A 25,332-nucleotide genomic window follows, 5' to 3' on the forward strand; every position below is an offset into this window, starting at 1 on the left:
ATAAGTCTCTTATTTCACAAAGAAGATGTGCAAGATATGAGCTACTATACAGAGCAACCCATTTCTTATACGGTAGAGGAAAGTAATTATACCTAAATTCCTATATCCGGGTCACTCCTCTTTCCACTAACTTACGCCTTCAACAAAATACATGGGGGGCCCCACATGTGTGAAGACAGTTTTGCCAATATTACCAAGAAACAAATCAATAAGCAACTACTTATCCTTAACATCAACCCTACCTCTTTTAAATCATTTGACTAATAATTTCTCAATAAATAATTGTTACACTGTTGATTCCAAGTGCTTTCTTACTCATTTTTTTGTTTCCTTTGCCTTAAATGTTTTTAGAACAATGGCATCACAGAAGGGAATAATAAAACTTAGGGCTTTGACTTTTAAGATTTGCTCTCCAATTACAATGGCTAAGATAAAGCCAATTCTGACTTCTAGGTTAAAGTTTGCAAAAACATTAGCATGAATAAATTATAGTAGATATTAAAAATAAATGTAAATATTTAAAAAATAACTACTAAGATTAAAACATGTTTTTAATAAGCCTAATCAAAACAATGGAAATTATCAAATATGCCTGGAAAGGAAACTATAATTTTAAAACAACAATGTTCATCCTGCAAACAAAACATGTAAAGATCAGGCAGTTTTAATTTTTGTTCTTTATATCCTTACCTTCAGTCTTGGAATCAGTACTAAGAATTGGGTTAGGCAATAGAGTTTTAGTAACTTGCCCAGGGTCACAGAGCTAAAAGGTACCTATGGTCAAAGGAGTGCCCCTGTCTCCAGGTCTGGCTCTCCATCCACTGAATCACCTAGCTGCCCTGATAAGATAGTTTTTAATTTCTACAACATATATACATTCAACAACACACTTTTTATTTTGATCAAGTGAAACCAGGTAGGTTCAAACTCAAGCAGTTATCTTTAAATGATTTTTGGAATGTACTAATTTATATTCTTTACCTACAACTATTATTAAGAGTCTTGGAAAATTAGATTTTATTTATATATATATATACACACACACGCGCGCGCGCGCGCACACATATACATACATACACACACACACACAACCCTTAGATAAGGAGTAATAATTTAAACTCAAAGGTCAAAAGTAGTAATTTAATTCCACATACTCTAGTTCATCAACTCATTTTCCTCTTATTAGAAACTATATTTTATATGAAATCAAAAATCTGAGGCCTTGGGTGTTTCTTGTTGATTGAGGAAGTAAAATCAGAAAACTTTTAGAAATGAAATGTTTAAGCAGTCATTACTGAACAAAATCAAATCGTATTCTCAAGTCTGAAAAAGACCAGGTAAGCAATAAGGGGAAAGGCAGAAAACTTGAACACACCGATAATAACAGCAATTTCACTTTAAATAATACCATCAAGGAAACAGCATGCCAAAATTTTCTATTTTGCAATAAGATAAAATACCAACACATGATCTCCAAATCCTTTAGGAAAAGTCAAAATTTCAAAATACAGTAACTTTATTTTTAGATTTAAATGTGTACAGACATAAAATAAATAATTTTCATTAACGGTGAGAATTACTTTTCTCATAGGAGAAACCTAATACAATTTGTCTTTCAGGTAAAGCTAAATGTAAAGATAAAAAACTTTTTAACATTAAAACAAATTTTATAAGACTACGAATCTAATCAAAATAATGGAAATCATCATATACCTGGAAAAGAAATAACAACTATAAAATAAATTTCTCTAGCTTCTTAATTCAACTTTCCTAGTTCTACAATTCCCTCAAATACTATATACTTCTTTGTAAATCTTTGTTATAAATAGTAAATATTATACTAATGCACAGAAACAGTTAATAAAATCCCATACAATTCTTAATAACTAACAGGGTTATAATTACTTCCCTTAAATACTTGAACTTTTTGAGAACGAGTACAAAATTTAAATCCTTAATAAAATCTAATGTTAAAGTTGCTGGTACTTAATTTCCTGAAGGGAATTGTCTACCTTGTGAAGACCTAGAATTCTGTAACAATCACATAACCATAGAATTTAACACCTGTATGGTTCCTTGCAGTTGATCTTAAACAATTCAAACTGTATACAAATATAGTAAATAAGTCGAAGTGCCTTTAGAAAAAAATTGTTACAGGGCACAGAGACATCAACAGTAATCTCTATTTCAGACTATTCTATTGAACTTTTATTTAAGAATTCCTCACTAACATACATGCACTGCCATCACCTCAGAGCAGGTGTAGTTTCTTCCTGTTCCTGGGATGAGCCCTAATTCTTCATTTAGTTATTTACAAGTCAAGCAAAAAAGGAGATGAATTAAAGTTTAGAAAAAATGAGCAATTCCTAACCCTATCGTATCTAAGTTTTTAAACTTTTTTAAACTTTACTGTTAAGATATAACTGAAGTTGTCAGGACTGTTTTTCATTCATGTGTAGGATTTATTAATTCTAAAAGGAAAGGGAAAAAAGATGTTATTTGTAAAAAAAGTTAGGTAGTTTGGAAGCTATAATAGTAGCAGTACAGCTAAATCTTTAATTCTAAATACTCTCAAGTCTCTCGCTCACAGACACCAGAGAGAGTTCAGATGGCTCTTACATAGGTCTAATAAATTAATCTTGTCACTGGATTTAAAAACAACAGCATCATATTTCTCATATAAGTTATAATTGAGTGGAGGAAAGAACAACTTCTGGAATTATTTTTCAATTTGGTGGATTTTCTTGAATATTTGATTTTTTTAAAAAAGGCAGAACAATAATATACATGAATCACCTCCCTCTCCAATAGGATATTATATATTAACCAAGGCAGGATGGATTTAATGCTAGAAAAGATTATCCAACTATTTCATTTTACAAAAAAAGGAAACAGGCTTCTAAGAAACATTGTCTTTCCTCTGTATTTTCATCATTGGTGAACGAGTTTGCTTCATGCAACTTGGTTTGCCAAGGTTTTATTTTAACCACTCATTCTGGATATCATAGGTAGCAAATAGTAAAGGGAAAGGAATGGAGGGAAGAGGAGAGAGGAGGAGGAGGAAAAGATGAATAGATAGCATTTCCTTCTGTAAAAGAAGGAAAATAAACCATGAACAAAAATTAAATAACTGTCATGAGTATGAGCAATGGGTACTATATTACATTGTAATATAACAAAGTCTTTTAAGGGTTTTAACTAAGTAGCAAAGATGACTCTGAACTAATTCTCTTTTGAGTTTTGCAGCTGCCTTAAAAATAAAACAAGAAACTTCCTTTTTCTTCCCAAAAATTACCTATTATTGCAGATATGGGCAAAGGCCTCCTCCCCATCTCCATTTCTTATCTACTGTGTGCTAGAGAACAACAAACTAATCTTATGTCTAAAATTAAAAGGCTAAGAAGTGAGGGGCCAAGGAATTTTCGTAATAAATAGCAAATGTCTTGAGTTTTTAAGTGCTTGGAATATGAGGCCTCTAATTTGTGTCCTCAAAAGATTTTTTTTTTTTACTCATTTCCTGGTTTCCTTCTGTGTTCAGGATAGCTGAGGTTCCCTTTTTTATTTTGGTTATTAAATAAACAGGTAACAGAATTCTGTTAACAAGTATTTTATAAAACAAAATGAGTCACATCACCCACATTTTCTTTTAATGTTTATTGTTAAACCAGTAGTGCCTCACGTTCCGCCTCACTATGTTCTTCCTCGCTGAGCAGTTCTTCATATTCGCTGAGCTCTTCCATATCCCCATAATAGGGAAGCCTTTCACTTGTTTCTTCTTCACTAGATACAACTTCCAATTCCTCACTAAGCACTTCCCCTGGGCCCCGACTGTTCACCTCACTTGTTTCCTCTTCACTAGAGATAACATCCAGCTCCTCACTGGTCAAATCTTCAAAACACTGATGTTGTCCCGAAACACAGAGTTCATCCTCACTGGACACCACATCCAAAACCTCACTGCTATCTTCACTGGGAACTTCGTCAAACCCATCACTTGTATCCTCAAAACCAGTCTGATCTAATTCCTCATTAGCCTCCAATTCTTCACTGGTCAGCTCGTCAAATCCTGGTAGGGTAAAATGACTCATCACATTAATGGTTAAATCATGGCTCATAAAATAAAACATTAAACTATCTTATACTCATAGATTGTGCTTTTGAATGTCCTCAACTCCCTTGTGTTTCTATCCTTTTACTCCTCCAATTCTCTATTAGCTTACTTGTTCTCAAAACTAAATAATTAACATTCATTAAGGGGAAAAGTTTCAGTAAAAAGCCACTGTGAACACTTCTGGGTTATAAAATATTCATGCTTATCTACTTAATGAATTTAAAAATAAATTATAATTACAAGTAATATAAAATTCATCCCACCCAAAAATTAGTTATTTTATGGGATAAACAATTATGTGTTCACAGTAAAAAAGTATTTAATTTAGTTGTTTTATTTTAATGGTGCCACTTCTTTACTAGTAGCAATGCAATGATCCAGGACAATCCCAAGGGACTTATAAGAAAGCTATCCAGGGGCAGCTGGGTAGCTCAGTGGATTGAGAGTCAGGCCTGGAGACGAGAGGTCCTGGGTTCAAGTCTGGCCTCAGACACTTCCCAGCTGTGTGACCCTGGGCAGGTCACTTGACCCCCATTGCCCACTCTTGCCACTCTTCCACCTATGAGCCAATACACAGAAGTTAAGGGTTTAAAAAAAAAAAAAAAAAAGAACGCTATCCACCCACATCCAGAGAAAGAACTGAGGAAGTAGAAAAGCAGTATGATTAATCACATGATTCGATGGGGATATGATTGGGAATGTGGACTGAATGATCACTCTACTGCAAATATTAATGATATGGAAATAGGTTTTGATCAGTGACACATGTAAAACACAGTGAATTGCTCATCGACTCTGGGAGAGAGGAGGGGAGGGAAAGAACATGAATCATGCAACCATGGAAAAATATAATTAATTAATCAATAAAAAATTTAAAGATTAAAAGAAATGGTGCCATCAGGGACATCATTATTTTAAAGTATTTAGTGGCTGACTCATTCCCACTCTGAGTTTTATAATGCTTTAATACTAAAAATTTCCAATTAACATCTTAATATATACATGTACACCATGCATTTAAGTTTTCTCATCAGTCTATAGATGATGTAAAGTTAGGCCATCTAGTTCACCACCATAAAGGTAGGTAATTCCAACCATCCCTTTAATAGAAGGGGTTTCAGAACTGATCTTAAAACTAAATCTGAATCTCTAAAGCTCCATAGGGAACATAGTTCCTGATCAATTTTTTGAGTTATAAAGTTCATCATCATGTCTAACCTAATTGTTTACTGCCATAATTTAAACTTCCTTTATATTGTAATGTGCTCAATAAAAAGAGAATGGCTGCCTACCACCACGTGTATCATGTCCTTAAATATATCCCCTTCAATCTTCCCTTGGTCTTTCTACCCAAGTTCTCTAAATTTTTCAATGAGAAGGGTTTGCTTTTCTTCCTAATCTAATTAATTTTCCACACCTCTTCTGATGCAGGGCACCTAGTAGCAGGATATAGTATTCTAGGTGCTGATAATATAATTTTTAAAAATTCAGAAGTGTGCCTGGTGGTATCAGATTTGCAAAGAAATGTGTTGCATATGCACAAGCACAAACACACCCAGAGCACTAGAAAGAAATTTTAAAAGTTGATTTGTGGAAGGAATCAAGATTAAAATTAAATGATATCCAACAGGAGAAAATTGTAAATTCATATATATCACATTCATCTTTGTGGATAACAAAAATATCCTGCATCATGGAAATAACAACAACAACAAAAACCCACAATTCTAAATAAAGCTGAGAATCCCTGAATTCACCCAAAACTACACTAAACATACCACCTGTAGGACGAACAGTTACTTCATACACGTGGAAGCCATCAAGCATCCTCTTTTCCCTTGCGTAAATCCTTAGTGACTGAAAATGGAAGCCACCTAGAAGACCTATAAGAATGGATTGAAGAAGTGTCACTGCCAAACTAATATAAAAGTCGTAAATATAAAAAGGGGGCAGGGATTTTAAAAACAAGATACATTAGGAAATACCCAAAAATGTATTTAAGAAAGAGAGCCTTGGGTATTCTACTATTAAAATTACAAAATTGGCTATTTCCTTGAAGATCTTCATTTACATGTAATAAATAATTTCTCTTTACTACCAATTATTTTTCTTATCACTATAACTTCATTCTTTTAATGATATATCTATGCATATAAACACTAATCTTCCCTGGCAATAATATAAATTGTTATGGTTTAAAAGAATCTTATCTTACATATAATATAAAATAATCTAATTTTTTTTTATCCTCAACCAAAGAAATTACTCAAGGAAAACATGTTAGAAAGAGGTCTTTTTTGACTAAGTTGGCATAGTTACAATACCTCTTTTTCCTCCCAAATGGAAATCAGGACAGAGTTCAAATGAAACTAGTCATTAATGAATGATACTTCTCACTCTTTTTTTCATGTCATAAAAGATAAACCATCTTCAACAAGCCTAATGACAGAAATAGATCTAAATAGGAACTTAGTCCAATTCCCCTACCTCCAGGGGAAAAACAAATTACCCACTCCCAGACAGGAGAATTCAAAGTATTAAGAGTTTTCACAAAAATTGGGCTCCCTATTTATTACATTAGGTACAATCCATCCAAAAAAGGTCTGTCCCCACCTTATTGTTACCCTAAGAAAAAAAAAGCAGCTGAAGTACGCTTATTTTATAGCTAAAGAGAGCAAGATACATAAAAACATATACTGACAGATTAGCAATTACTAATCCTAGTGCACTATTTATATTCCTATCATCTATTTTAATAATTTCTTTGAACAAAGTTCTGCCTTAATTATAATGTGAAGATTCAAATATAAATTTATTGAAAGTTTCACATATTGGGACATTTGGATATACTCAATCTTAGTATTCACATATATTTATACTTGTAATCAAAGCTAAGACATGACCATCCTTCATAACAGAAGGACAAACAAGTTCCCTATCTACTCACTGTGCTTCCTTCTTGTAAATATTAGCCCCTTTTCCATATGTACTAGGTCTTTAGCTCTTACATGTATAAATGAAAATAGCAAAAAAATTACAACTATTTTTCCTTTTCCTATCAGGTTATTTAAAAATACAAGCATGGGAGCGTGAGAGTAAATGCTGGAATTGCCTTCTATCCCCACACTAGGACATGTTGCTGAGTTGCACCATAAATAAAACCTATTACCTACCCGAAGCGATGGTGATTTAATTCCTCTTCTGTGCCTACGATGGGCAGGGGGCTCCACTTGTTTTCCCCTGTATTCTTTGTAGACAGAATTGTTCTTCTTGTTTCCCTCTTGGAGGGGGGTTCCAGATGGTGATCACATTCTCCAATCAGGCTCCAGGGAAATGAGGGGAAAACACAGGATGTGTTTCCCCTTCAATGAGCCAGAAGACAAAAGTGGCTGCAGTAGCACAAATTTCAACCCTGACCTCCAACATAAGCAGTGCATGCATTGAACACCCTGACAGTTCAAACAGCCAACTGGAAAAACGGGAAGACGCTCTAAAAGCAAAATGCTGACTAACATCAGGTACCTGACAAGCCTTGAGGGATAGTCAAAGCACAGTTCTTTGCAGAATTGGCGCTTAGTAAACATTTCTTTAATATAATAATTCAGGCATATGTTAGAAAGTAACAAAGACGAACGACACACCTATTTTGATCATAAGTCCATAATTCTACCAAGGAAGAAGCAATCTAATCAAACCACTACCTCCCATTATAAAACTATTTTCTCACTTAAAAGAACACCTCCGGGATCTGAATCTGGTGATATCTTTCCCACCCTCCTTTTCACAAAACTGTACCCAAAGATCATATAACACCATACTTATAAAAAGAATAATTATTGGTAGGTCAGACTAACATTTCTTCTGCTTCTGAAAAATATCTAAGCTATTGCTTGAGGTTTCTATGACAAACGTATACAACCCAAGAACCTGTTTTCCAAATAGGAACCAACATATACAAAACACCTGAATCCTTAAGTTTCCCCACTTATACACTGGCAAAAGAAATTTAAATTGGTATTTTATAACTTTCAACATTCTTAAATATGACTTCTATTTCATAAAATCAGAAAGCTCTATTAATTAGGCAAAAGTAAAACAAAGGTAAGAAATTTCCCATATATTTTAAATAGAAAGGTGAAAAACATTAGCATAATACAAATGAAAAGAACCTGATTAAGTAAATCCTGAGGATCATTATAAAATCTTGTATAGTGCCATTATTTCAGAGATATGGCACCACAAACAATAGCTTACCAAAGAAGTCAAATGAAAATGGGTCCCTTCCACCAAAAAATTCCCTGAAGACATCATCTGGGTTCCGGAATGTGAATCCATATTCAAATGGATTTTCAAAATGACTTCCTCCTATAGGAATGGTTTAAGAAAATTACAGAGTTTATGAGTATATTGTTATCTAAGTATATTATTTGAGAACACATGGCACAATTAAAAAGCTACATAGAAGGCAATAACAGTAGTAAATTCGTAAATTTGAACTTCTTAAATTGACAAAAGTTAATTTGATTTAAAATATCCTGCCTTAATTTATACAGGAGTAGAATTTATACATTACAGTAGATATGGAAACCTAACTACCACATTGATCTTATTAACACCTATAATTCACACAATTTTCAACACATTTTTTATATGATCTCTTGATCTTGAAGTTTATATACTCATGATTCATGAATTTCATAGTCACGAATAAACATATTAAGCAAACATTTAAGGGATTAGATTTTTTGTTTTATTCTTAGAATGAAACCAAGACCACACACACACACAATTTTTTGGTTTCAAATTTTTTTGGTTCCAAAATGGCATGGACTTTACAATAATTACATCTATTCTGCTTTCTGTACTTTGAATTGTGTATTTTTAAAAGTTAAAAATATAAAAAGACCAAGTAATGTAGTTTCAGAATGCTCTCATTAAAATTCAAATGTGGGGAACAGAAGAACTCCAGTAGATTTTTCCAATTTTCAAAATATTTTTATTTAATCAGTTGTTTCCTATGAAGGCAAAGACAATGTACATAGCCTTCTGGAATGAAAAGAAGACCAACTAGTTAAGAGGAATGAAAGAGGCAACAATAAGCTTTAGGGGTAGAATACCTGGAAAAACTCTCTCAAGTTTGAGCTCTACTTCCCTCAGGGAAGTTGCTCAATTTCATACTAATGCAGTGTGTCAACAATTACAGAGTTTTAATTTTAGTCATTTTTAATTTTATGTTTAAAGAATTGTCTTGGACTCCTTATGGGCTAGGAGGAGTCATCAAGATTACAAGTTAAATGAAAAATTTGTGGCATACATATTTTCTACTCTTCTAAAGTAAAATTCTTCTAAGTTGATCAAAAATAAAAACTCAATTATTGGGTTTCTCTCAAAGAAGAGATTTTAAAACTGTATGAACAAAATAAAATATTTTAAGTTTAAAAAAATCAAGAACTGTATAATGAATGACCATGTGTAGACTCAATAAGACTTGGGAAGATGCCATTCTATGCCTTATTAGAATTGAGTTACTATTAAGTTTTTTAACAATTCTACTTTTTGGTTTTACTGGCAAGCTTTCTTTTCTCCTCTTTCTTTTTGATTATTTTGTTACAAGTGATGTCTTGAAAGAAAGGAAAGATCTAGTTGAAAATGAAGTTCAGGCATTATCAATAACAAATTTTTAAAGGAAAAAAATATGGCTATTTGCATCAACATTTCTAATACCTACATATTTATAATCATAGAGTGAACATGCTTATAAATTAAAGAGATCATAGCTTAAAAGGAGCATTAACAGTAAATTACAGCAAAATTTGGGGGTCAGGCTTATGGCCTTATCTCAACATCAATTAATATAATTGAAAAGCCAAATTCAAATTGGGGGGAAAGCATTTTTTGGTGTAAAATGTCTACATACCTCCTCCTCCACCTCCACCATTTAATCCTTCTTTTCCATATTTGTCATACATGTCTCGTTTTTTAGCTAAACATCGAAAGAAAAAAATAAAGTTAAGATATCTATCCTTTCTACCTCAAAAGCAAAGAGAAAGTTACTTCCCCAATTAAATACTGTTCTTAAGCATCCATAAGTATATATTTAAGTTTTACATAGTACCGAAATTTCTCAATAACTGATGTAAAATTCAGGAAAAAACAAGTAATCAAAGGAAACAAAAAACATCAAAATAATCATCTTTTTTAAATGTTCCAATTCATTAAATGAAAATATAAAAGAAACCTAAAAAACTTCAAAGTATTTTCTATACATTACCTCCTTTGAACCTAACAATAACCCTTTAATTATTCCAATTAAATCCCTATATTCAATTTTATATTTAATATCAATCAATCAACAAGCTTAAAATATCAGGAACTGTCTTAGACGCTGGAAAAGAGAAAAAAATGAAACCAGTTTATGCCCTCAAGAGGCTTTTTACTGCATCAAGGAAGAAAGCATAAATACAATACTATAAACACTATATATACAAATTAAATACCAGGTAATGGAGAAGGAGGGAGGAGGCTAAAAATAGCAAACTAAGATTCAGAAAAGTTAAATGGCTTGTCCATAGTTACACAGCTCTTACATCAGGCATTCTGGACTTACCATTTTACCAACAACCCATTGTTTCTCAAACTAGCAAAGCTAAGACACAATGGAAAACCATCTCATTCTTGGAAGAGCAGTGGGAAGAAAAGAATGCCAATTCACAATTGATAAAAACTATTTACTGGCTTAGCCACTTTTAAGGAATTATTTTTTAAAGGAGTATATAATACACCATTTTACAGCTAACTTGAAATGAACATCATTATATAATGAGTAATTACAAAGATGAAAAAGTATGTTAGGCGAGATTTGGGATGGGCAGAGGGAGTAATTTATTGGAGGAAGAGAGTGCTTTATATGGAGCATGAAGCATTGGAACACCAAATGATTCATACAAAAATGAAACAGACAAGCACTAAAATGTGCAGAAATCTTCCTAATAATGACAATTTATGCTCTAAACTAAAGTATTTATTGAATGAATTCTATTGCATCAGTGAGTTAGTTTAAAATATCAAGTAGTAAATTGGTCTAGGTACTGAAAATAAGGTTAAATTTAATCAATGTCCAGTTCAGGTTTCTCTTATTAGCAATGCTTCTTATTGTCTCTTCTGATTCATTTCTCCATTTCAAATTTCTCTATCACTAACCTAAACATGAGGTTTTATATTTTCTACCACAAAGCAACAAGTTGCACTAAGAATTCACCACTTCACATTTACTGTCGTGCCTGGTTTCAAATCCACAAAACAAGAAAATAAGTTTCTAAAACACTCATCCATACTGTGATAACTCAAGCTACCCCCCACAAAAAACCAAAGGTGTGATTTTTATTTCCCATTCAAGTTGTAATTTATAGTTTTAAGAGTTACTTGGGGATACTGAAAGATAATCTAGTTCTTCCTATCATTTACACTCTGCCATAAAAAGTTATTTCTACCTTTTTTCTTAAACCCTTGCCTTCTATAACAATTTGAAAACAGAAAGAAGGGTAAGGGCTAAGCAAACAGGGTTAAGTGACTTACCTGGGGGTCAAATAGCTAGGAAGTTTCTGAGGCCTTATCTGAACCCAAGATCTCCTGTCAGCCAGGTCTGGTGTTCTATCCAATGAGCCATCTAGCTATTGCCCAACTGCTACTTCTTTCAGAACACCTAAAAATAATCCTAAAACATCCTATGTCATGCTAAATAAACCAAATCTGTGAAATGTAATCTGACTCCATATAAAGTTTGTAACTCTTCACTGTTCACAAATTAGCCACTAAGTCACTGATGGTTTCACACCAAAGAGGAAGGTTTGTGAGGCTGTGGTTTTCAATGCAGAAGCTCAGCTCAAAGTCCTGCCATACCACTTGCTTTGTTTGATACTCCAAGACGTGCCTATTCTTTTGGTAAAAAAACATTGGTTAAGCAGCTCTACAATCAGCCATTCATTCTCAGAGATCCAGGATAGTAAACTTAACTTTTAATGAGAATTTAAATACCAAAGCACATTAATTGTGAGAATAATGCTTTACAACTTTGAATTTAAAACTCATTAAAACACATCTAAACATCTAATAATAATGTCATAAGTACTTTTAAGTAATAAGAAAAAAGTTCTATTTCAGCAATGAGCACTTCTGACTACAAACTAGATTTATATTCAATAAGGTAAAACAATCTATCAGACTATGGAAAATCCCAGCTATAAATTACTAATTTGGAAAATTGGTTGATTAATCTGAATTCTCTAAAATCTAAACTTCCACAGAAAAATCAACAAAAATAAGCTCTTAGAAAACACTTTTTAAAAAATCTCTGAAAAGTGTCTTCCCTTTGTAAAACTGAAATAAATTTAAGAATTCTCATTGGTTTATCATCATTAAAATATCAAAATGAAATATAAAGGGTTTATGAAATTTTGGTTAACTCCAGTTGGAAATAAAATTCATAACTATATTCACCTTTTCTTTAGAATAATCTAATTAGGTGGTAATTAAGTAGAGCAGATTTTCTCATTTAGGTGTAGTAAAAAGCTTACAACATAAACAAAAATAGGTTCTGATACCAGTCCTAGACCTAGTTAGCTATAAATACTGTTGCTTCACTAGAGAAAAATCAGCATAATACATATTCTAAACCATAAAACAATTTATGAATAAGTATTAGAGAAAAATTACTCAAAAATTGCATACATTATCTTTGGTAGGTAATGAAATAGTTCATACTAGTCAGAGTTAAGTGGGATAGCAATGGACCTAGAATCAAGAGGACCCATGTTCAAATCTGACCTCAGACACTAACTAGCTATGTAGCCTAACTATGTAGCCTTCAGCAAAAAAAGTCATTTACCCATCTCCACTAATTTCCTCAACTATAAAATGGAGGTAATAAAAGCACACTGCCCCTGCAGGAATGCTGAGAATCCAATGAGATGTTTGGTTTTCTTTCTCTCTTTTTAAAATACATGTAGATGTTTATATGGATATATGATTTGGGGTTTTGGTTTTAAAGGATTATTCTTTTACAAAAATGAACATGGAAATGGATTCAAATGATAATATAACTCCCTGGATTTGCTTGTCAACTCCAGAAGGGGGAAAGGAGGAGGCAGCTGAGTGGCTCAGTTGATTGAGAGCCAGGCCCAGAGATGGGAAGTCCTGGGTTCAAATCTGACCTCAGACACTTCCTAGCTGTGTGACCCTAGGCAGGATACTCAAGACATACCATTTCTAATATACCTATTTAGCTCAGAATATTCTACAAGTGTTTAAATATAGTGAGCAGATGCTTAATAAAATGTTGTTTGACAAGAAATGAAAGTCAAATACAAATCATCTTAATAGTTTACTAGAAGAATAAAACATCCTTCTAACAAAAAAAAAATCAACATTAACTGTTAGTTGTCCCTGCACCCCCACCTCCTCCAAAGCAACAAAAATGGACTAAGTACTTGATATAGCCTGAGCACCTGTGCTAGTGATAAGTATACAAAGAAAAAGTGAAAAAGTTCTCCACCTTGAAGAAGCTCACATTCCAATGGAGAAGACCATATAGACCAGTGGTTCCCAAACTTTTTTGGCCTACCACCCCCTTTCCAGAAAAAATATTACTTAGCCCCCTGGAAACTATTTTTTTTTATTTTAATAGCAATTAATAGGAAAGATAAATGCACCTGTGGCCATCACCGCTCCCGCTGCAGCACCCACTTTGGGAATCACTGATATAGACATATATTTAAGATATACATAAGATATTTACAAACTGGATATAAGGTAACTTAAGGGAGGGAAGTTTTCTAGGAGGAAGAGGAGGGGCATACAGAGAGGCTGAGATGACTATCAGAAAAGGGCTTTTAACTGAAGGAAGTTATTTGATCTAAGCCCTGAAAAAAGCTAAAACCTGTAAGAGGTATATAGAAGGGAGATCATTTCAGTAATGAAATGCAACCAATACAAAAGGAGAGAGAGAATGGAGATGGCATACACTGAGTCAGGAAAAGTGGATGAACATGGACAGAGCTATATTTCAAGGAAACTAATTTAAAACTTATGGAAAATAGAATGGGGTGGGGAGAGATAAGGCAAGGAAATCTTGGGAAACTACTGCAATGGTCTAGGGTGAGAAATAATCATGGTCTGAACTAGGATGACAACTATGGGCATAAAAAAATAAAACTTTATGAGATGTGAGATAGAAATGGTATCTGACAACTCAAACAGAACATGGTATTGAAGTTGCAAAACCTGGGTGACTTGAAAGAATCGTGCTGCCTCAATATGAGTGGGGAAGTTCAAAAGAAGGGATTGAAGTGGGTGGAGAAGAAAAATTAAGATTTGGGAATGTTGAGTTTGAGATGTCAATAGAATACTCTGACGAAGGATATACAATTGGGGAGCTCTTAGGAGTGAGACTAGGTCTGGATATATAGATATCAGAGTCAACTGCACAGAAATGACAGTTGAACCCCTAGCATCTAAAGAGATCACCAAGTGAAAGGAGAGATGGCAAAGAGAAAAGGGCCCAGGACAGAGCTTTGAGGAAATACTCATATTGAGTGGTCACAGCATAGATGAAAGACTTCAAGAGACTGAAGACAAAAGGTCATACAGGTAGAAGAATGAGGGAGATCCATGACACAAAAACCTAGGAGAGAATCAGGTGATCAAATCAACAGTGCAAAACTCTGCAGAGAGGTCAAGAAGAACTGAGAAGAGGTTATTAGGTTTGTCAATTAAGAAATCACAGATAACTTTGAAAAGAGCATTTGCAGATAAATGACTAAGCCAGAAGCTAGATTTAGGGAGGGAGGGAGGGGCTTATATGACATTGAGAAAAGAGGAAGAGAAGGTACAGCATAGAACAGCTTTTTCAACAAAGGGCAGTTAAAAAAGAGAATCTATCTAGAACAGTAGGATCTAGTCAGGGTTTTTGAAGAGTGGCAAAGAATTCAGATTGTGGGCATAGTGATGAACCAGTATGTTAGGACAGACTGAAGATGGGGAAATGAAGGAAGGAAAGTGATGGAAGGCAATCCACTGAAAGAGGGGGAAATAAGATCAAGGATACATATAAAATGGGTAGCCTGGTCAAAGATAGGGATCACAGTAAAGGAGATGGTGGGATTATGTCAGAGAAAAGGAAAAGAGAAAACTTGTGACAAATAACTTCAATTTTTCTGGCTAAGTAGGAGGTGAGCTCCTCAACTGAGAAGGACCATGAGCTGGAGCATGAGTAGGAAAGATGGAAAGAGAGAAAGATTTATAACAACCTCTGTGGTAAATGTTACAGGAGAACAGAAAAAATTGCTTTGCTACTATGAAGGTCCAATTGAGATTATAATAGTTTGCAAACACAGCATAATGAACGACATAACACAATTATTTAATATTTAATCCTAAAAATACAAGAATTATACTTATATTAACAAAGTCATGTAGTAATCTGAGAGAACTGTCAAAAATGGAATTTCCATCCAAATACAGAACCAAGACTAAACATTTGGCATTCACTTTCCTGCAATAAACTACCTGTGTGGGATTAAATTGCTTACCATCTCTGGGAAGGGGGAGGGAAGAGAAGGGAGATAATTTAGATCTTAAAACTTCAGAAAACTTATGAGGAAAACTGCTATTATATGTAATTGGCAAAATAAATTATCTTTACAAAAATAAAAATAGTAATAATAAACTACCTGTGTGCTACATTTCAATCTCATAGCAATTTTTGATTCTCCATCAATATAAGTAGAATAAAAAGATAAGAAATTTCTATACACTATACTGAAGACAGTGTAGTACTATTAACAGGGCCATGATTCTTTTCCGAATGTGTCACCAGCAATTCCGTTTAATAATCTTTGTCCTACAGCAGGATTCAGTTGCCTATTTAACTTCATGTTTTTGTTGCTTTTTTTCAGTTCTTTTAGCTACAACTGGCACTTTGTGGGGTTCTCTTAGCAAGGTTACTGGACATTTCCTTTCCCAGCTCATTTTACAAAGGAGGAAACTGAGGCAGGCAAGGTTAAGTGGCTTGCCCAGGGTCACACAACAACTAAGTGTCTATGGCGAGATTTTGAACTCAGCAAGATAAGTCTCCCTTACTCCAGGCCTAGCACTCTATCCAATGGGCCAGCTAGCTGCCCCAAATCCATGCTTACAAAAACCACCAACAGACCTAGGGGATAAACCAAGGAGACTAATCAACAAAAAAGGAAAGGGGAAAAAAACAGGAGATAGAAAAGGGTTGGGGGGAGCTAAATAATTATGTGGGCAGATCATTCAGAGGATTGCAGAGTGAAGGCTACCTACCCCAAACTAGAAATTCCTGTAGATTCTATAATGAAGTATTCAAACTAATATAAAATTCAAAAGGTGGTGAAAACTAGGTATGTTACCTTTAGACCTAAAATATGTGTAATAAATCAAGGATGTTTGTTAACACTAATAGATTGCACAAAAATAAAATCTCCAAAAAGATCAATTAATCTCTAGCTATAAATTGACTATATTGTCTAACATGTTTAGAGTGCAGGAAAATATAGCAAAACTATACTTTTCCACTACCATAATATATGGCAACAGTTCTCAGATTGTTATTTGGCAAATAACAATTATGTGCACAGAGCATAGTGAGGCATGGCATGAGAGGTGTGGTTGCTCAATCTGAGCCTCTGTGCAACTATAAAAATAGTGATACAAAGAACAGCCAACTTCTGTAAAAATCACCCCAAAATGCAACATATATGGAACAATAAGATTTGGGAAGCCATTTAGTTTATCTTCAGCTCTTCTAACACATAGGAATGATATGCTCAAGAGCTTTTAATAAGAAATAACACTGAGGTAACAAGCTTACCAGGTAAATGGGGGGGAAAAAACACCAGAATCTATACTGACTGTTTTAGTAACTAAAAATACTTCTGTGTACATACAAGTATTAGCTGTTTTTAGTTTTTTAAAAAAGGGTTAATATAGGACAGGGGTCAACCAACTACCAGTCCTAAATATAATAAAAACTTTACTTTAAAATATGAAAACCAGGAGGCAGCTGAGTGGCTCAGAGGATTGAGAGTCAGGCCCAGAGATGGGAAATTCTGGGTTCAAATACATCCTACCTGTGTGACCCTGGACAAGTCACTTAACCCCCAATGCTAGCCCTTACCACTCCTCTGCCTTAGAACCAATACCTAATATTGATTCTAAGACAGAAGATAAGGGTTTTAAAAAATAAAAATAAAATATGAAAACCATTCTTAGCTTGCAGATCAAGCAGCCAGTGGACCAAATCCCGAGGCTCTAACAACCTCTGCTATAGAGCAATAGGCTCCAAAATAGTATTTTGTAATTGTCTCCAAAAAAAAAAAAAAAGAGGATAAAATCCTAATTTGTAGTTATATTTAGTTGGTAAGAATTTCTGAAAAATACAGTGTCTTTTAAATATATACAAAGAACTATTTCCATTTAGGGATGAAAAAACAGGCTTTGAGAAGACAGGAGACTTGTCAGTGGTCACACAAAGCCAATAAATTTTTAAGCTGGAATTTGAACTCAGATATTCATATGCAAAATCCATTTCTTTTCTACACTAAATATATATATATATATATATACACACACACACACATGCACATGCACATAACATACACACACACACACACCATCACCACCACCACTGTTACCACTACCACCAATACAAGAGAAATTAAAAAACAAGCAACTAAAATTTATCAAATTATTTTGAATCAAAACAAATCAAATAATCCACTTTTCAACAACTGAGACATTTAAGACTTATATACCCAGGTGGTTCAACGGATTGAGACTTAGGTCTGGAGATGGGAGGCCCTGGGTTCAAATCTGGCCATAGACACTTTCTAACTATATGAACCTGGGCAAGTCACTTAATCCCCATTGCCTAGCCCTTAATACTCTTTTGCCTTGGAACCAATACATAATATTGATTCTAAAAAAGAGACTATAGACGCAAATTTCTTATGAATAGTTTTATTCTAAGATCTGTCACCATCACAGGAATATCAGTATAATACTACAAAGTCTAGGAAGGTCTTAGAAAAATCTTGCAGATTTACTTTATGTCAACAAGGCTTTTTTCAAAGTTGATTTATCTTCTGCACTAAATAACAAAGACAGAATCTAAATAGAATCAAATGGCTTTGATAATTGTGAGGTAATTCTGAAGGCTAATCAAAGAAAGCAACTATTCTACCAGTCTCAACAAGTTTAATATAACTGATTAAAACATTTATGGAGCATAAACTGCTAACAAAACACTAGCTATATTTACTGTTGTTAGTTATCTTTCACAAATAGTGACCAAATAAAACAGTGGGGGAGAAATTTCAGTGATTCATACTATTTTTTGGTTCCTTAAATATCACAGAGAGGGTGAGCATTGTTTTTAATTGTCTACTATCATCATATAATCTATGAAACAAAACCACACCATCCATAACTATTACTGCCAAATCACACTGTCTATAATATTGACAAATTTAGATCCTGTCAAAATTTCCTAGCTTCTTGAAAACAGAACTTTAGGGGGGAAGCTGGGTAGCTCAATGGATTGAGAGCCAGGCCCAGAGACGGGAGGGTCCTAAATTCAAATACTGACCTCAGACACTTCCCAGCTGTGTGACCCTGGGCAAGTCACTTGACCCCCATTGCCGACCCTTACCACTCTTCTGCCTTGGAGCCAAGACAGAAGGTAAGGGTTTAAAAAATAAAAGAATTTTAGCACTGCTTTTCTCTGATGATGCCAAAATCTACTGAAAAGGGCAAATTACTGTATATATTTTGCCTGCATTTAGAATACCATTTTCTTCACTATTCATCCAATGAACTGCAGTTCTGCAGTACTTACCATCTGATAACACTTCATACGCCTCAGCTACTTGTTTGAATCTCCTTTCTGCTTCTTCTTTATTTTCAGGATTTTTATCCGGGTGCCACTTAAGTGCTAATTTACGATACCTAGAATAAGCAGAAGTACAGAGAGAGATATTTAATACATAGGAATGTGTAAAAGCAATTTGCCTGGGGTAGCTAGTTAGCTCAGTATATAGAAAAGCAAACCTAGAAACAAGATGTCCTGGGTTTGAATTTGCCATAAGACTAATCCTAGCTGTGTGACCCTAGACAAGTCATTTAACACCCAATTGCCTGGCTCTCACTGTTCTTTTAGCATTGATTCTAAGAGAGAAGGTAAGGGTTTTTTTTTTTTTTAAACTCAATTTACCTCCAAAGATAATACATTTTAAAGGAAACAAAACATTTCAGAGATGATAGTTTGTAGGATAGTTGTGACAATTTGTTTTAAATCAAAATGTTTGTCATTTCTCTCCAATATTAAGAGAAATGGACTATAAACTAAAAATGCAAGACAGCCTGTTATACTGAGATAGGAGGCTGGTTGGCCTTGGGATACCAAAAAACCAAGTCCTACCTCTGACACATGATACATTTGTGAAAAAGAGTCGCCACCATGTATCAGTAGAGGGAGTTTTCTTTCAGGAATGAAAATGGTAAAGAAAAGAAAAGAAAGGGTAGAGGTGCCAACTCAATGCATCAAAGTATGGGAAGCTCACTAATGCCTGAGGAAATGGAGTCCATCAAGATATGGGGGATTAAATGCACAAAACAATGCCACAAATGGCAAATATTTGTGTAAGTTATGGAGAAAGAAGGTCTAGGAAACTAACCAATGAGATTCTTGTCCCATTCAATCCTAGATTCCAGGAGTCATTAAGGCTCTTCCCCTACTTTCCTAGTCTTATACAAATTAACTCACCTGAGGGTAGATGCAGTATAGAGTTTACTAATATAACTGACAAATACAAAAGTATCTTTTAGGTTCTCTTATTCTAAGATCTAAAAACCTCTTACTTTTAATACTCAAAATAACTGAAATATATTGATTCTCTGAAACTATCAATCACTGAAGTTCATGTTCTTTTTTTGCCCATTCTTTTATCACAGAATTAAGTTTCCTGCAGAACATATTCTTTGAATATTCTTTTTCATCCATATTCCAGTGTCCAAATGGATTTTGAACACAGTCCATAACTGTGGTGGTGCAAGTATTATTAATAATCAATTTTGATGTCCTTCAATTGGGGAATGGCTGAACAAATTGTGGTATATGCGGGTGATGGAATAGTATTGTGCTATATGCGGGTGATAGAATAGTATTGTGCTAAAAGGAATAATAAACTGGAGGAATTCCATGCAAATTGGAGAGACCTCCAGGAAGTGATGCAGAGTGAAAGGAGCAGAGCCAGAAGAACACTGTACACAGAGACTGATATACTAAGGTAAAATCAAATGTAATGGGCTCCTGTACCAGCAGCACTGCAATGACACAAGACAGCTCTGAGGGATTTATGGTAAAGATGCTACCCACATTCAGAGGAAGGACTGCAGGAGAGGAAACATATAAGATAAACAATTGCTTGAATGCATGGACTGAGGCGGACATGAATGGGAAATAGACCCTGAACAAGGACACTTGTTACAACCAGTGGAAATGTGCGTTGGCCATGGGTGGAGGGAGAGCGGGGGGTGAAGGGGAAAGTAGGGGCATAAAGTATGTAAACAGATTAAAAACAAATATTAATAAATGTCTAATAAAAAAAAACTCTTCTTGGAAAAAAAATAATCAATTTGGATACAAATTAGTCCTATAATTAGTGCTACATATAATTTTGTGTCTGCAACTGTTCTGAAACTATGGTGCCCCCAGCAGTCTCCTCTGATTTAATTTGATATTTCCCTGTCAATCACCACTAACCAGACTATATTAGGACAACATCATACCCTTGTTTCTTTATATTCTAAATTTTTAATTAAAATACCTTATTTTCAGGTAGTTTTCCCAATATATGCTGAAATATAGCCATTTTCAAATTCATCATCTATCTTTATTATAATCAATTACAAGGGTAATACAGGGATTTTTTTTTTAAACTCTTAACTTCCTACCTACTCTGTATTGGTTCTAAAGCATAAGATTGGTAAGGGCTAGGCAATGGGAGTTAAGTGACTTGCCCAGGGTCATGCAAGGGGAAATGGTTTTTAAAAAAACAAGTGAGGAGGGCCCAAGTTCAAATCTACCTCAGACACTTCCTAGCTGTGTAATCCTGGGTAAGCAAGTCACTTAATGCCATTTGCCTAGCCTTTGCCCTTCTGTCTTACTAAGACAGAGTTTTGTGTTTTTTTTTTAAACTCAAGACAGATTATTCATTCAAGGTTAATTGGGGCCTTGGCTGGCAGATCTATGTAATCAATATAATACAAAGTCAAATAAGTATATCATCACTACATTTTCTGAATCTACTTAAAAGAAAAAATTAACTCAAAGCATTTTAAAACAAGGTTAAATGTTCACCTAAAAAGACATTCTAATGAAACTTTATTTCAAGGCAATAAAAAGAATACTTACGCCTTTTTAATATCCTCGGGTGAGGCATGTCTCTGCACACCTAGAACTTCATAGTAATCCACCATGGTTTAATAGTTTGTTGGAACAAGTCCTGAAATTAAAAATATTTTGTAAATGACAAGATCATCACAATTTCTAAATTGGTGGGTTAAAGAGTTACTTCACCCCAATGTCTAATGGCCCTTTTTCATTGACAGTAGAGATGCCTTAAGTTATTTAATAACCAAGACTGCTTACCTATTAATCTTAGGCCTAATGGTAAAGTTAAAAATCATAATGGCTAAGAAAACAAATTCGAAACTGTGTATCTTCTCTTTGCTTGCTATGATATTTTATAACCTGAACTAAACTGATTATAATTTAGGGAGACCCCAAGTTTGATCACAAGCTGGCACATACCCTGAATCAAATGCTCAGAGAATCCTGCAGATAGAGGCAGGAGACAAGTCTCAAATAACAAGCATTTATTAAGCATTTACCATCTGTGCTAAGTGGTAAGGATACAAAGAAAGGGCCAAAACCTGCTTCTACTCTCAAGAACTCACATTCTTATGGAATATACAACACAGAAAACAGCTATAAGAAATATAGATGCAGTCTGAGTAGACCCTTCAGAATCTCTTTGGGAAAGGGTAATCAAAAGACCTTCTGAAGGTAAGGTCTTTTGATTACCCTTAATCTGGGTTTAATCTGGGTTTAATCTGGGTTTTGGAGATCAAGGAAGGACATAGAAGGTGAGGAATGAGGGAAACATCAAGCATAGAGGTGAACTACTTCAAAGGAAGAGTCAAGAGATGGAATGTGGAAGGAACAGCAAGTATGGCTGAATCATAGTTAGGAGTAGGGAATCAGGCATAATACTGGAAAGGTAGGACAGAACCAAGTGCTTGAGCTTTGAAATGCCAACTAGTGCATTTTATATTTTATTCTAAAGATAACTGGACACCATGGATGGAGTAGACTGAGTAGAGAATTAAGATGGTCAGACTTCAGCAGCTAAGCAGGAAAATGCTCCGCAATAAAAGTTAGGGATAGAAAGATAAGAAACCTTCCCTACCCTCAAAGAGCTTTCATTATAATGTTAAAGGGAATAAGATAGTTTGGGGAAAGGCTATACCAACAGATTGGGGGGAGGGGAACAGGGAGTTGATGGAGAATCAGAGAAGCTCTGTGTATTTGGTAGTCTTTGAATAAGAAAACTAGGGATTCTAAAAAACAGTGGTGAAGATAATGTACATTCCAAGCATGGAGATCAACCAATACAAAGACCCAAGAAAGAAATGAGATGAGACAGAGGGGCACACATTCAGAAAATCAATTTTAAACCAAAATAGCTAAATTTCAGGGAATTAATCAAATTCTCAGGAACCCTCACTTCTTAACCTAAATATACCCAACCTCTCTTCCAACATTCACTCTATCTTCATCCCTTGTAAGATATCACTCATTATTCATCAATCACCTAATGTGTGCAAGTAATATTGAGTCTAGGTAGAAATCTATGACACAATCTCTGCCCTCAAAGACAGGTAAGACATCAACACAAATAGTCAAATTGTTTCCTTATCTGTAAAAATGAGAGCATGATTTAAATCAGTGGTGTCAAGTTCAAATAGAAATGGATACTAGTAGGCCCCACATTGACTTAGAAAATGACAAATTAACATCTTCATGTTATCATTTTTTAAATTTTTCCCAATTATATTTTAATCTAGTTCAAAGCTCCAAGAAAATTTTACAAGAGTTTGGCAGTTCTCATGTAGAACACATAAGATTTCTTTCAACTCTAAATTTATTATCCTATTTATGCTACAAATAATGTTACATCAGTATCATTTGAAGTCCAAGAAAGTTGGATTGGGGGGGGGGGGAAGGATGGAGGGCAGTAAAGGCCTTCTGAAGTAAGTGGAATGAGATGGATGGCCCAGAGGTTCTAAATTTTCTTGGTTTTCAGGTTCCCTGGATTTTGGATATCTTTACCTGGGCACCAATGTTATAGTAGCTATTACAGTCACATTGTGGATATTACATTGTGGCTATTACAGGGGGGACACTAAACAAAAAACTGCTGCTATGCCTCTTGAGGGTGTGCTTCCTCTGGGCACAAGGAAAAATCAAGGGCAACATTTGGACTGATTTACTGCTTCAACAAGAGCTCAAGGTAAAGTGATATAATAAAAAGCTAAAAAAAGACAGTGGTAGCTACAAATTGATCATGTCATTACCTAACACCTTAAAAAATTAAAATAAAGAATTTTCCTGTTGCCTAAAGTTATTGTAGCTAACTTGTCACTTCTGTGAATTTGTCCTTTTTATCTTAGCTTCCCCAAACTCCATCCAAACTAGCTAAATCTCCATAGTGAACTACAGAGAACTTCCAAAACTATCTGCTTTTTTTGGTACTCAAAATATCTCTTTCATCTAATTAGCCAAGTTCTCAAAGGTTCATTCCCAAACCAGATACTAAGCCTTAATCTATCTTCTACATAATCACTTCTACATAAAAGCATCTGATTTATCCTTTTTTTGGAGAAGTTCAAATCAAGACTTATGGCCTCAAAAGTCTATATGTAAATCATATTCATTCTTGAATTCCAAATACTAAGTTATCCTAACCTCAGTTGAAATAGAGTGCCAAAATTATGAGTCATCTTTTCTTTTTCATGTCTTATTTTGCTTCTATTTTTTCTTCTGGGTTGAAATAACTGAATATTTAAAAAAGTATAGCTAGTTATCTCATGAAAACATCAAATGATCTAAAATCATAAGCAAGAGATTAACTGTAACAAGTAATTATTTGATAAAAACATCAAACTGATCTCAATAAAGCGATCATCCAAATACAAAATCAAGGTGGTACTAATCTATCACAAACACAAAGAGAAATGTATTGCTTTTTTATTTTTTTTTTTTAAACCCTAACCTCCTGTCTTGGAATCATTACTGTGTATTGGTTCCAAGCCAGAAGAGTGATAAAGGCTAGGCAATGGGGGTTAAGTGACTTGCTCAGGGTCACACAGCTAGGAAGTATCTGAGGCCAAATTTGAACACAGGACCTGCCGTCTCTAGGCTTGGCTCTCAATCCACTGAGTCAACCCAGGTGCCCCTTTGTTGTTTGTTATTTTAAAATGAGAACAACACTGTTCTATAAATTAACAAAATGAACACATTAGACTTACTCTCTATAAATATAAATCCAAATAATTTAACTACAGATTATATATGCTGAATATAGATTTAATTGCTTATTACTTTGCACATTTTAGTGGCTTACGCTAGATCAGGTGTCAACCCCTGACAGGCCAAAAAAATGTAACAAATAAAAGCACAATAGAACATAAATTATGTTAAAATATGGTTTTCTTATATAAGGCTTAGTAGTCTCCATTTCTATTTAAGTTGATATTACTATACTAGATAACTTATGGGGCACAAATAGTAAATATTACTATTAAGAAGGACAAGAAGTATTATTTGCTTCTTCTAGCCCCCTTCAATCAATAACCATCCTATACATCTAAGCCTTTATAGCAGAAATCATCTCCCAACTCCTCCATGCATCTTCAACTTCTTGCTCTATGCCTCTCACCTGTCTACAAGTTGAGTCCTCATTTCTCTTCCTCCCCAGACACCAAGAAGGTATTCATATTTTATATAGATTTTAAATGTACAGTCATGTAAACTGTTTTGCCATTAGTCATTTTATATAGAAGAAAACTTAAAAAATAAA

At 34.3% G+C, this 25,332-nt stretch overlaps 1 protein-coding gene across 3 annotated transcripts in view; it reads right to left on the bottom strand.

Moving 5' to 3' along the window:
• The window catches only part of DNAJB6 (DnaJ heat shock protein family (Hsp40) member B6), a 119,116-nt gene that overhangs the window by 62,794 nt on the left and 30,990 nt on the right, over positions 1 to 25,332 (bottom strand). For all 3 annotated transcript variants that reach the window (XM_044678731.1, XM_044678732.1, XM_044678730.1), the window contains exons 2-5: positions 21,603 to 21,693; positions 19,026 to 19,135; positions 10,029 to 10,094; positions 8,366 to 8,476 (exon numbers count right to left, since the gene is read on the bottom strand). In XM_044678731.1, the coding sequence (XP_044534666.1) occupies positions 8,366 to 8,476; positions 10,029 to 10,094; positions 19,026 to 19,135; positions 21,603 to 21,667 (352 nt within the window). In that variant the 5' untranslated portion in view covers positions 21,668 to 21,693. The remainder of the gene's footprint in view (positions 1 to 8,365; positions 8,477 to 10,028; positions 10,095 to 19,025; positions 19,136 to 21,602; positions 21,694 to 25,332) is intronic.

Source organism: Gracilinanus agilis, chromosome 5 (genome assembly GCF_016433145.1).
Source record: "Gracilinanus agilis isolate LMUSP501 chromosome 5, AgileGrace, whole genome shotgun sequence".
Classification (NCBI taxonomy): domain Eukaryota; kingdom Metazoa; phylum Chordata; class Mammalia; order Didelphimorphia; family Didelphidae; genus Gracilinanus; species Gracilinanus agilis.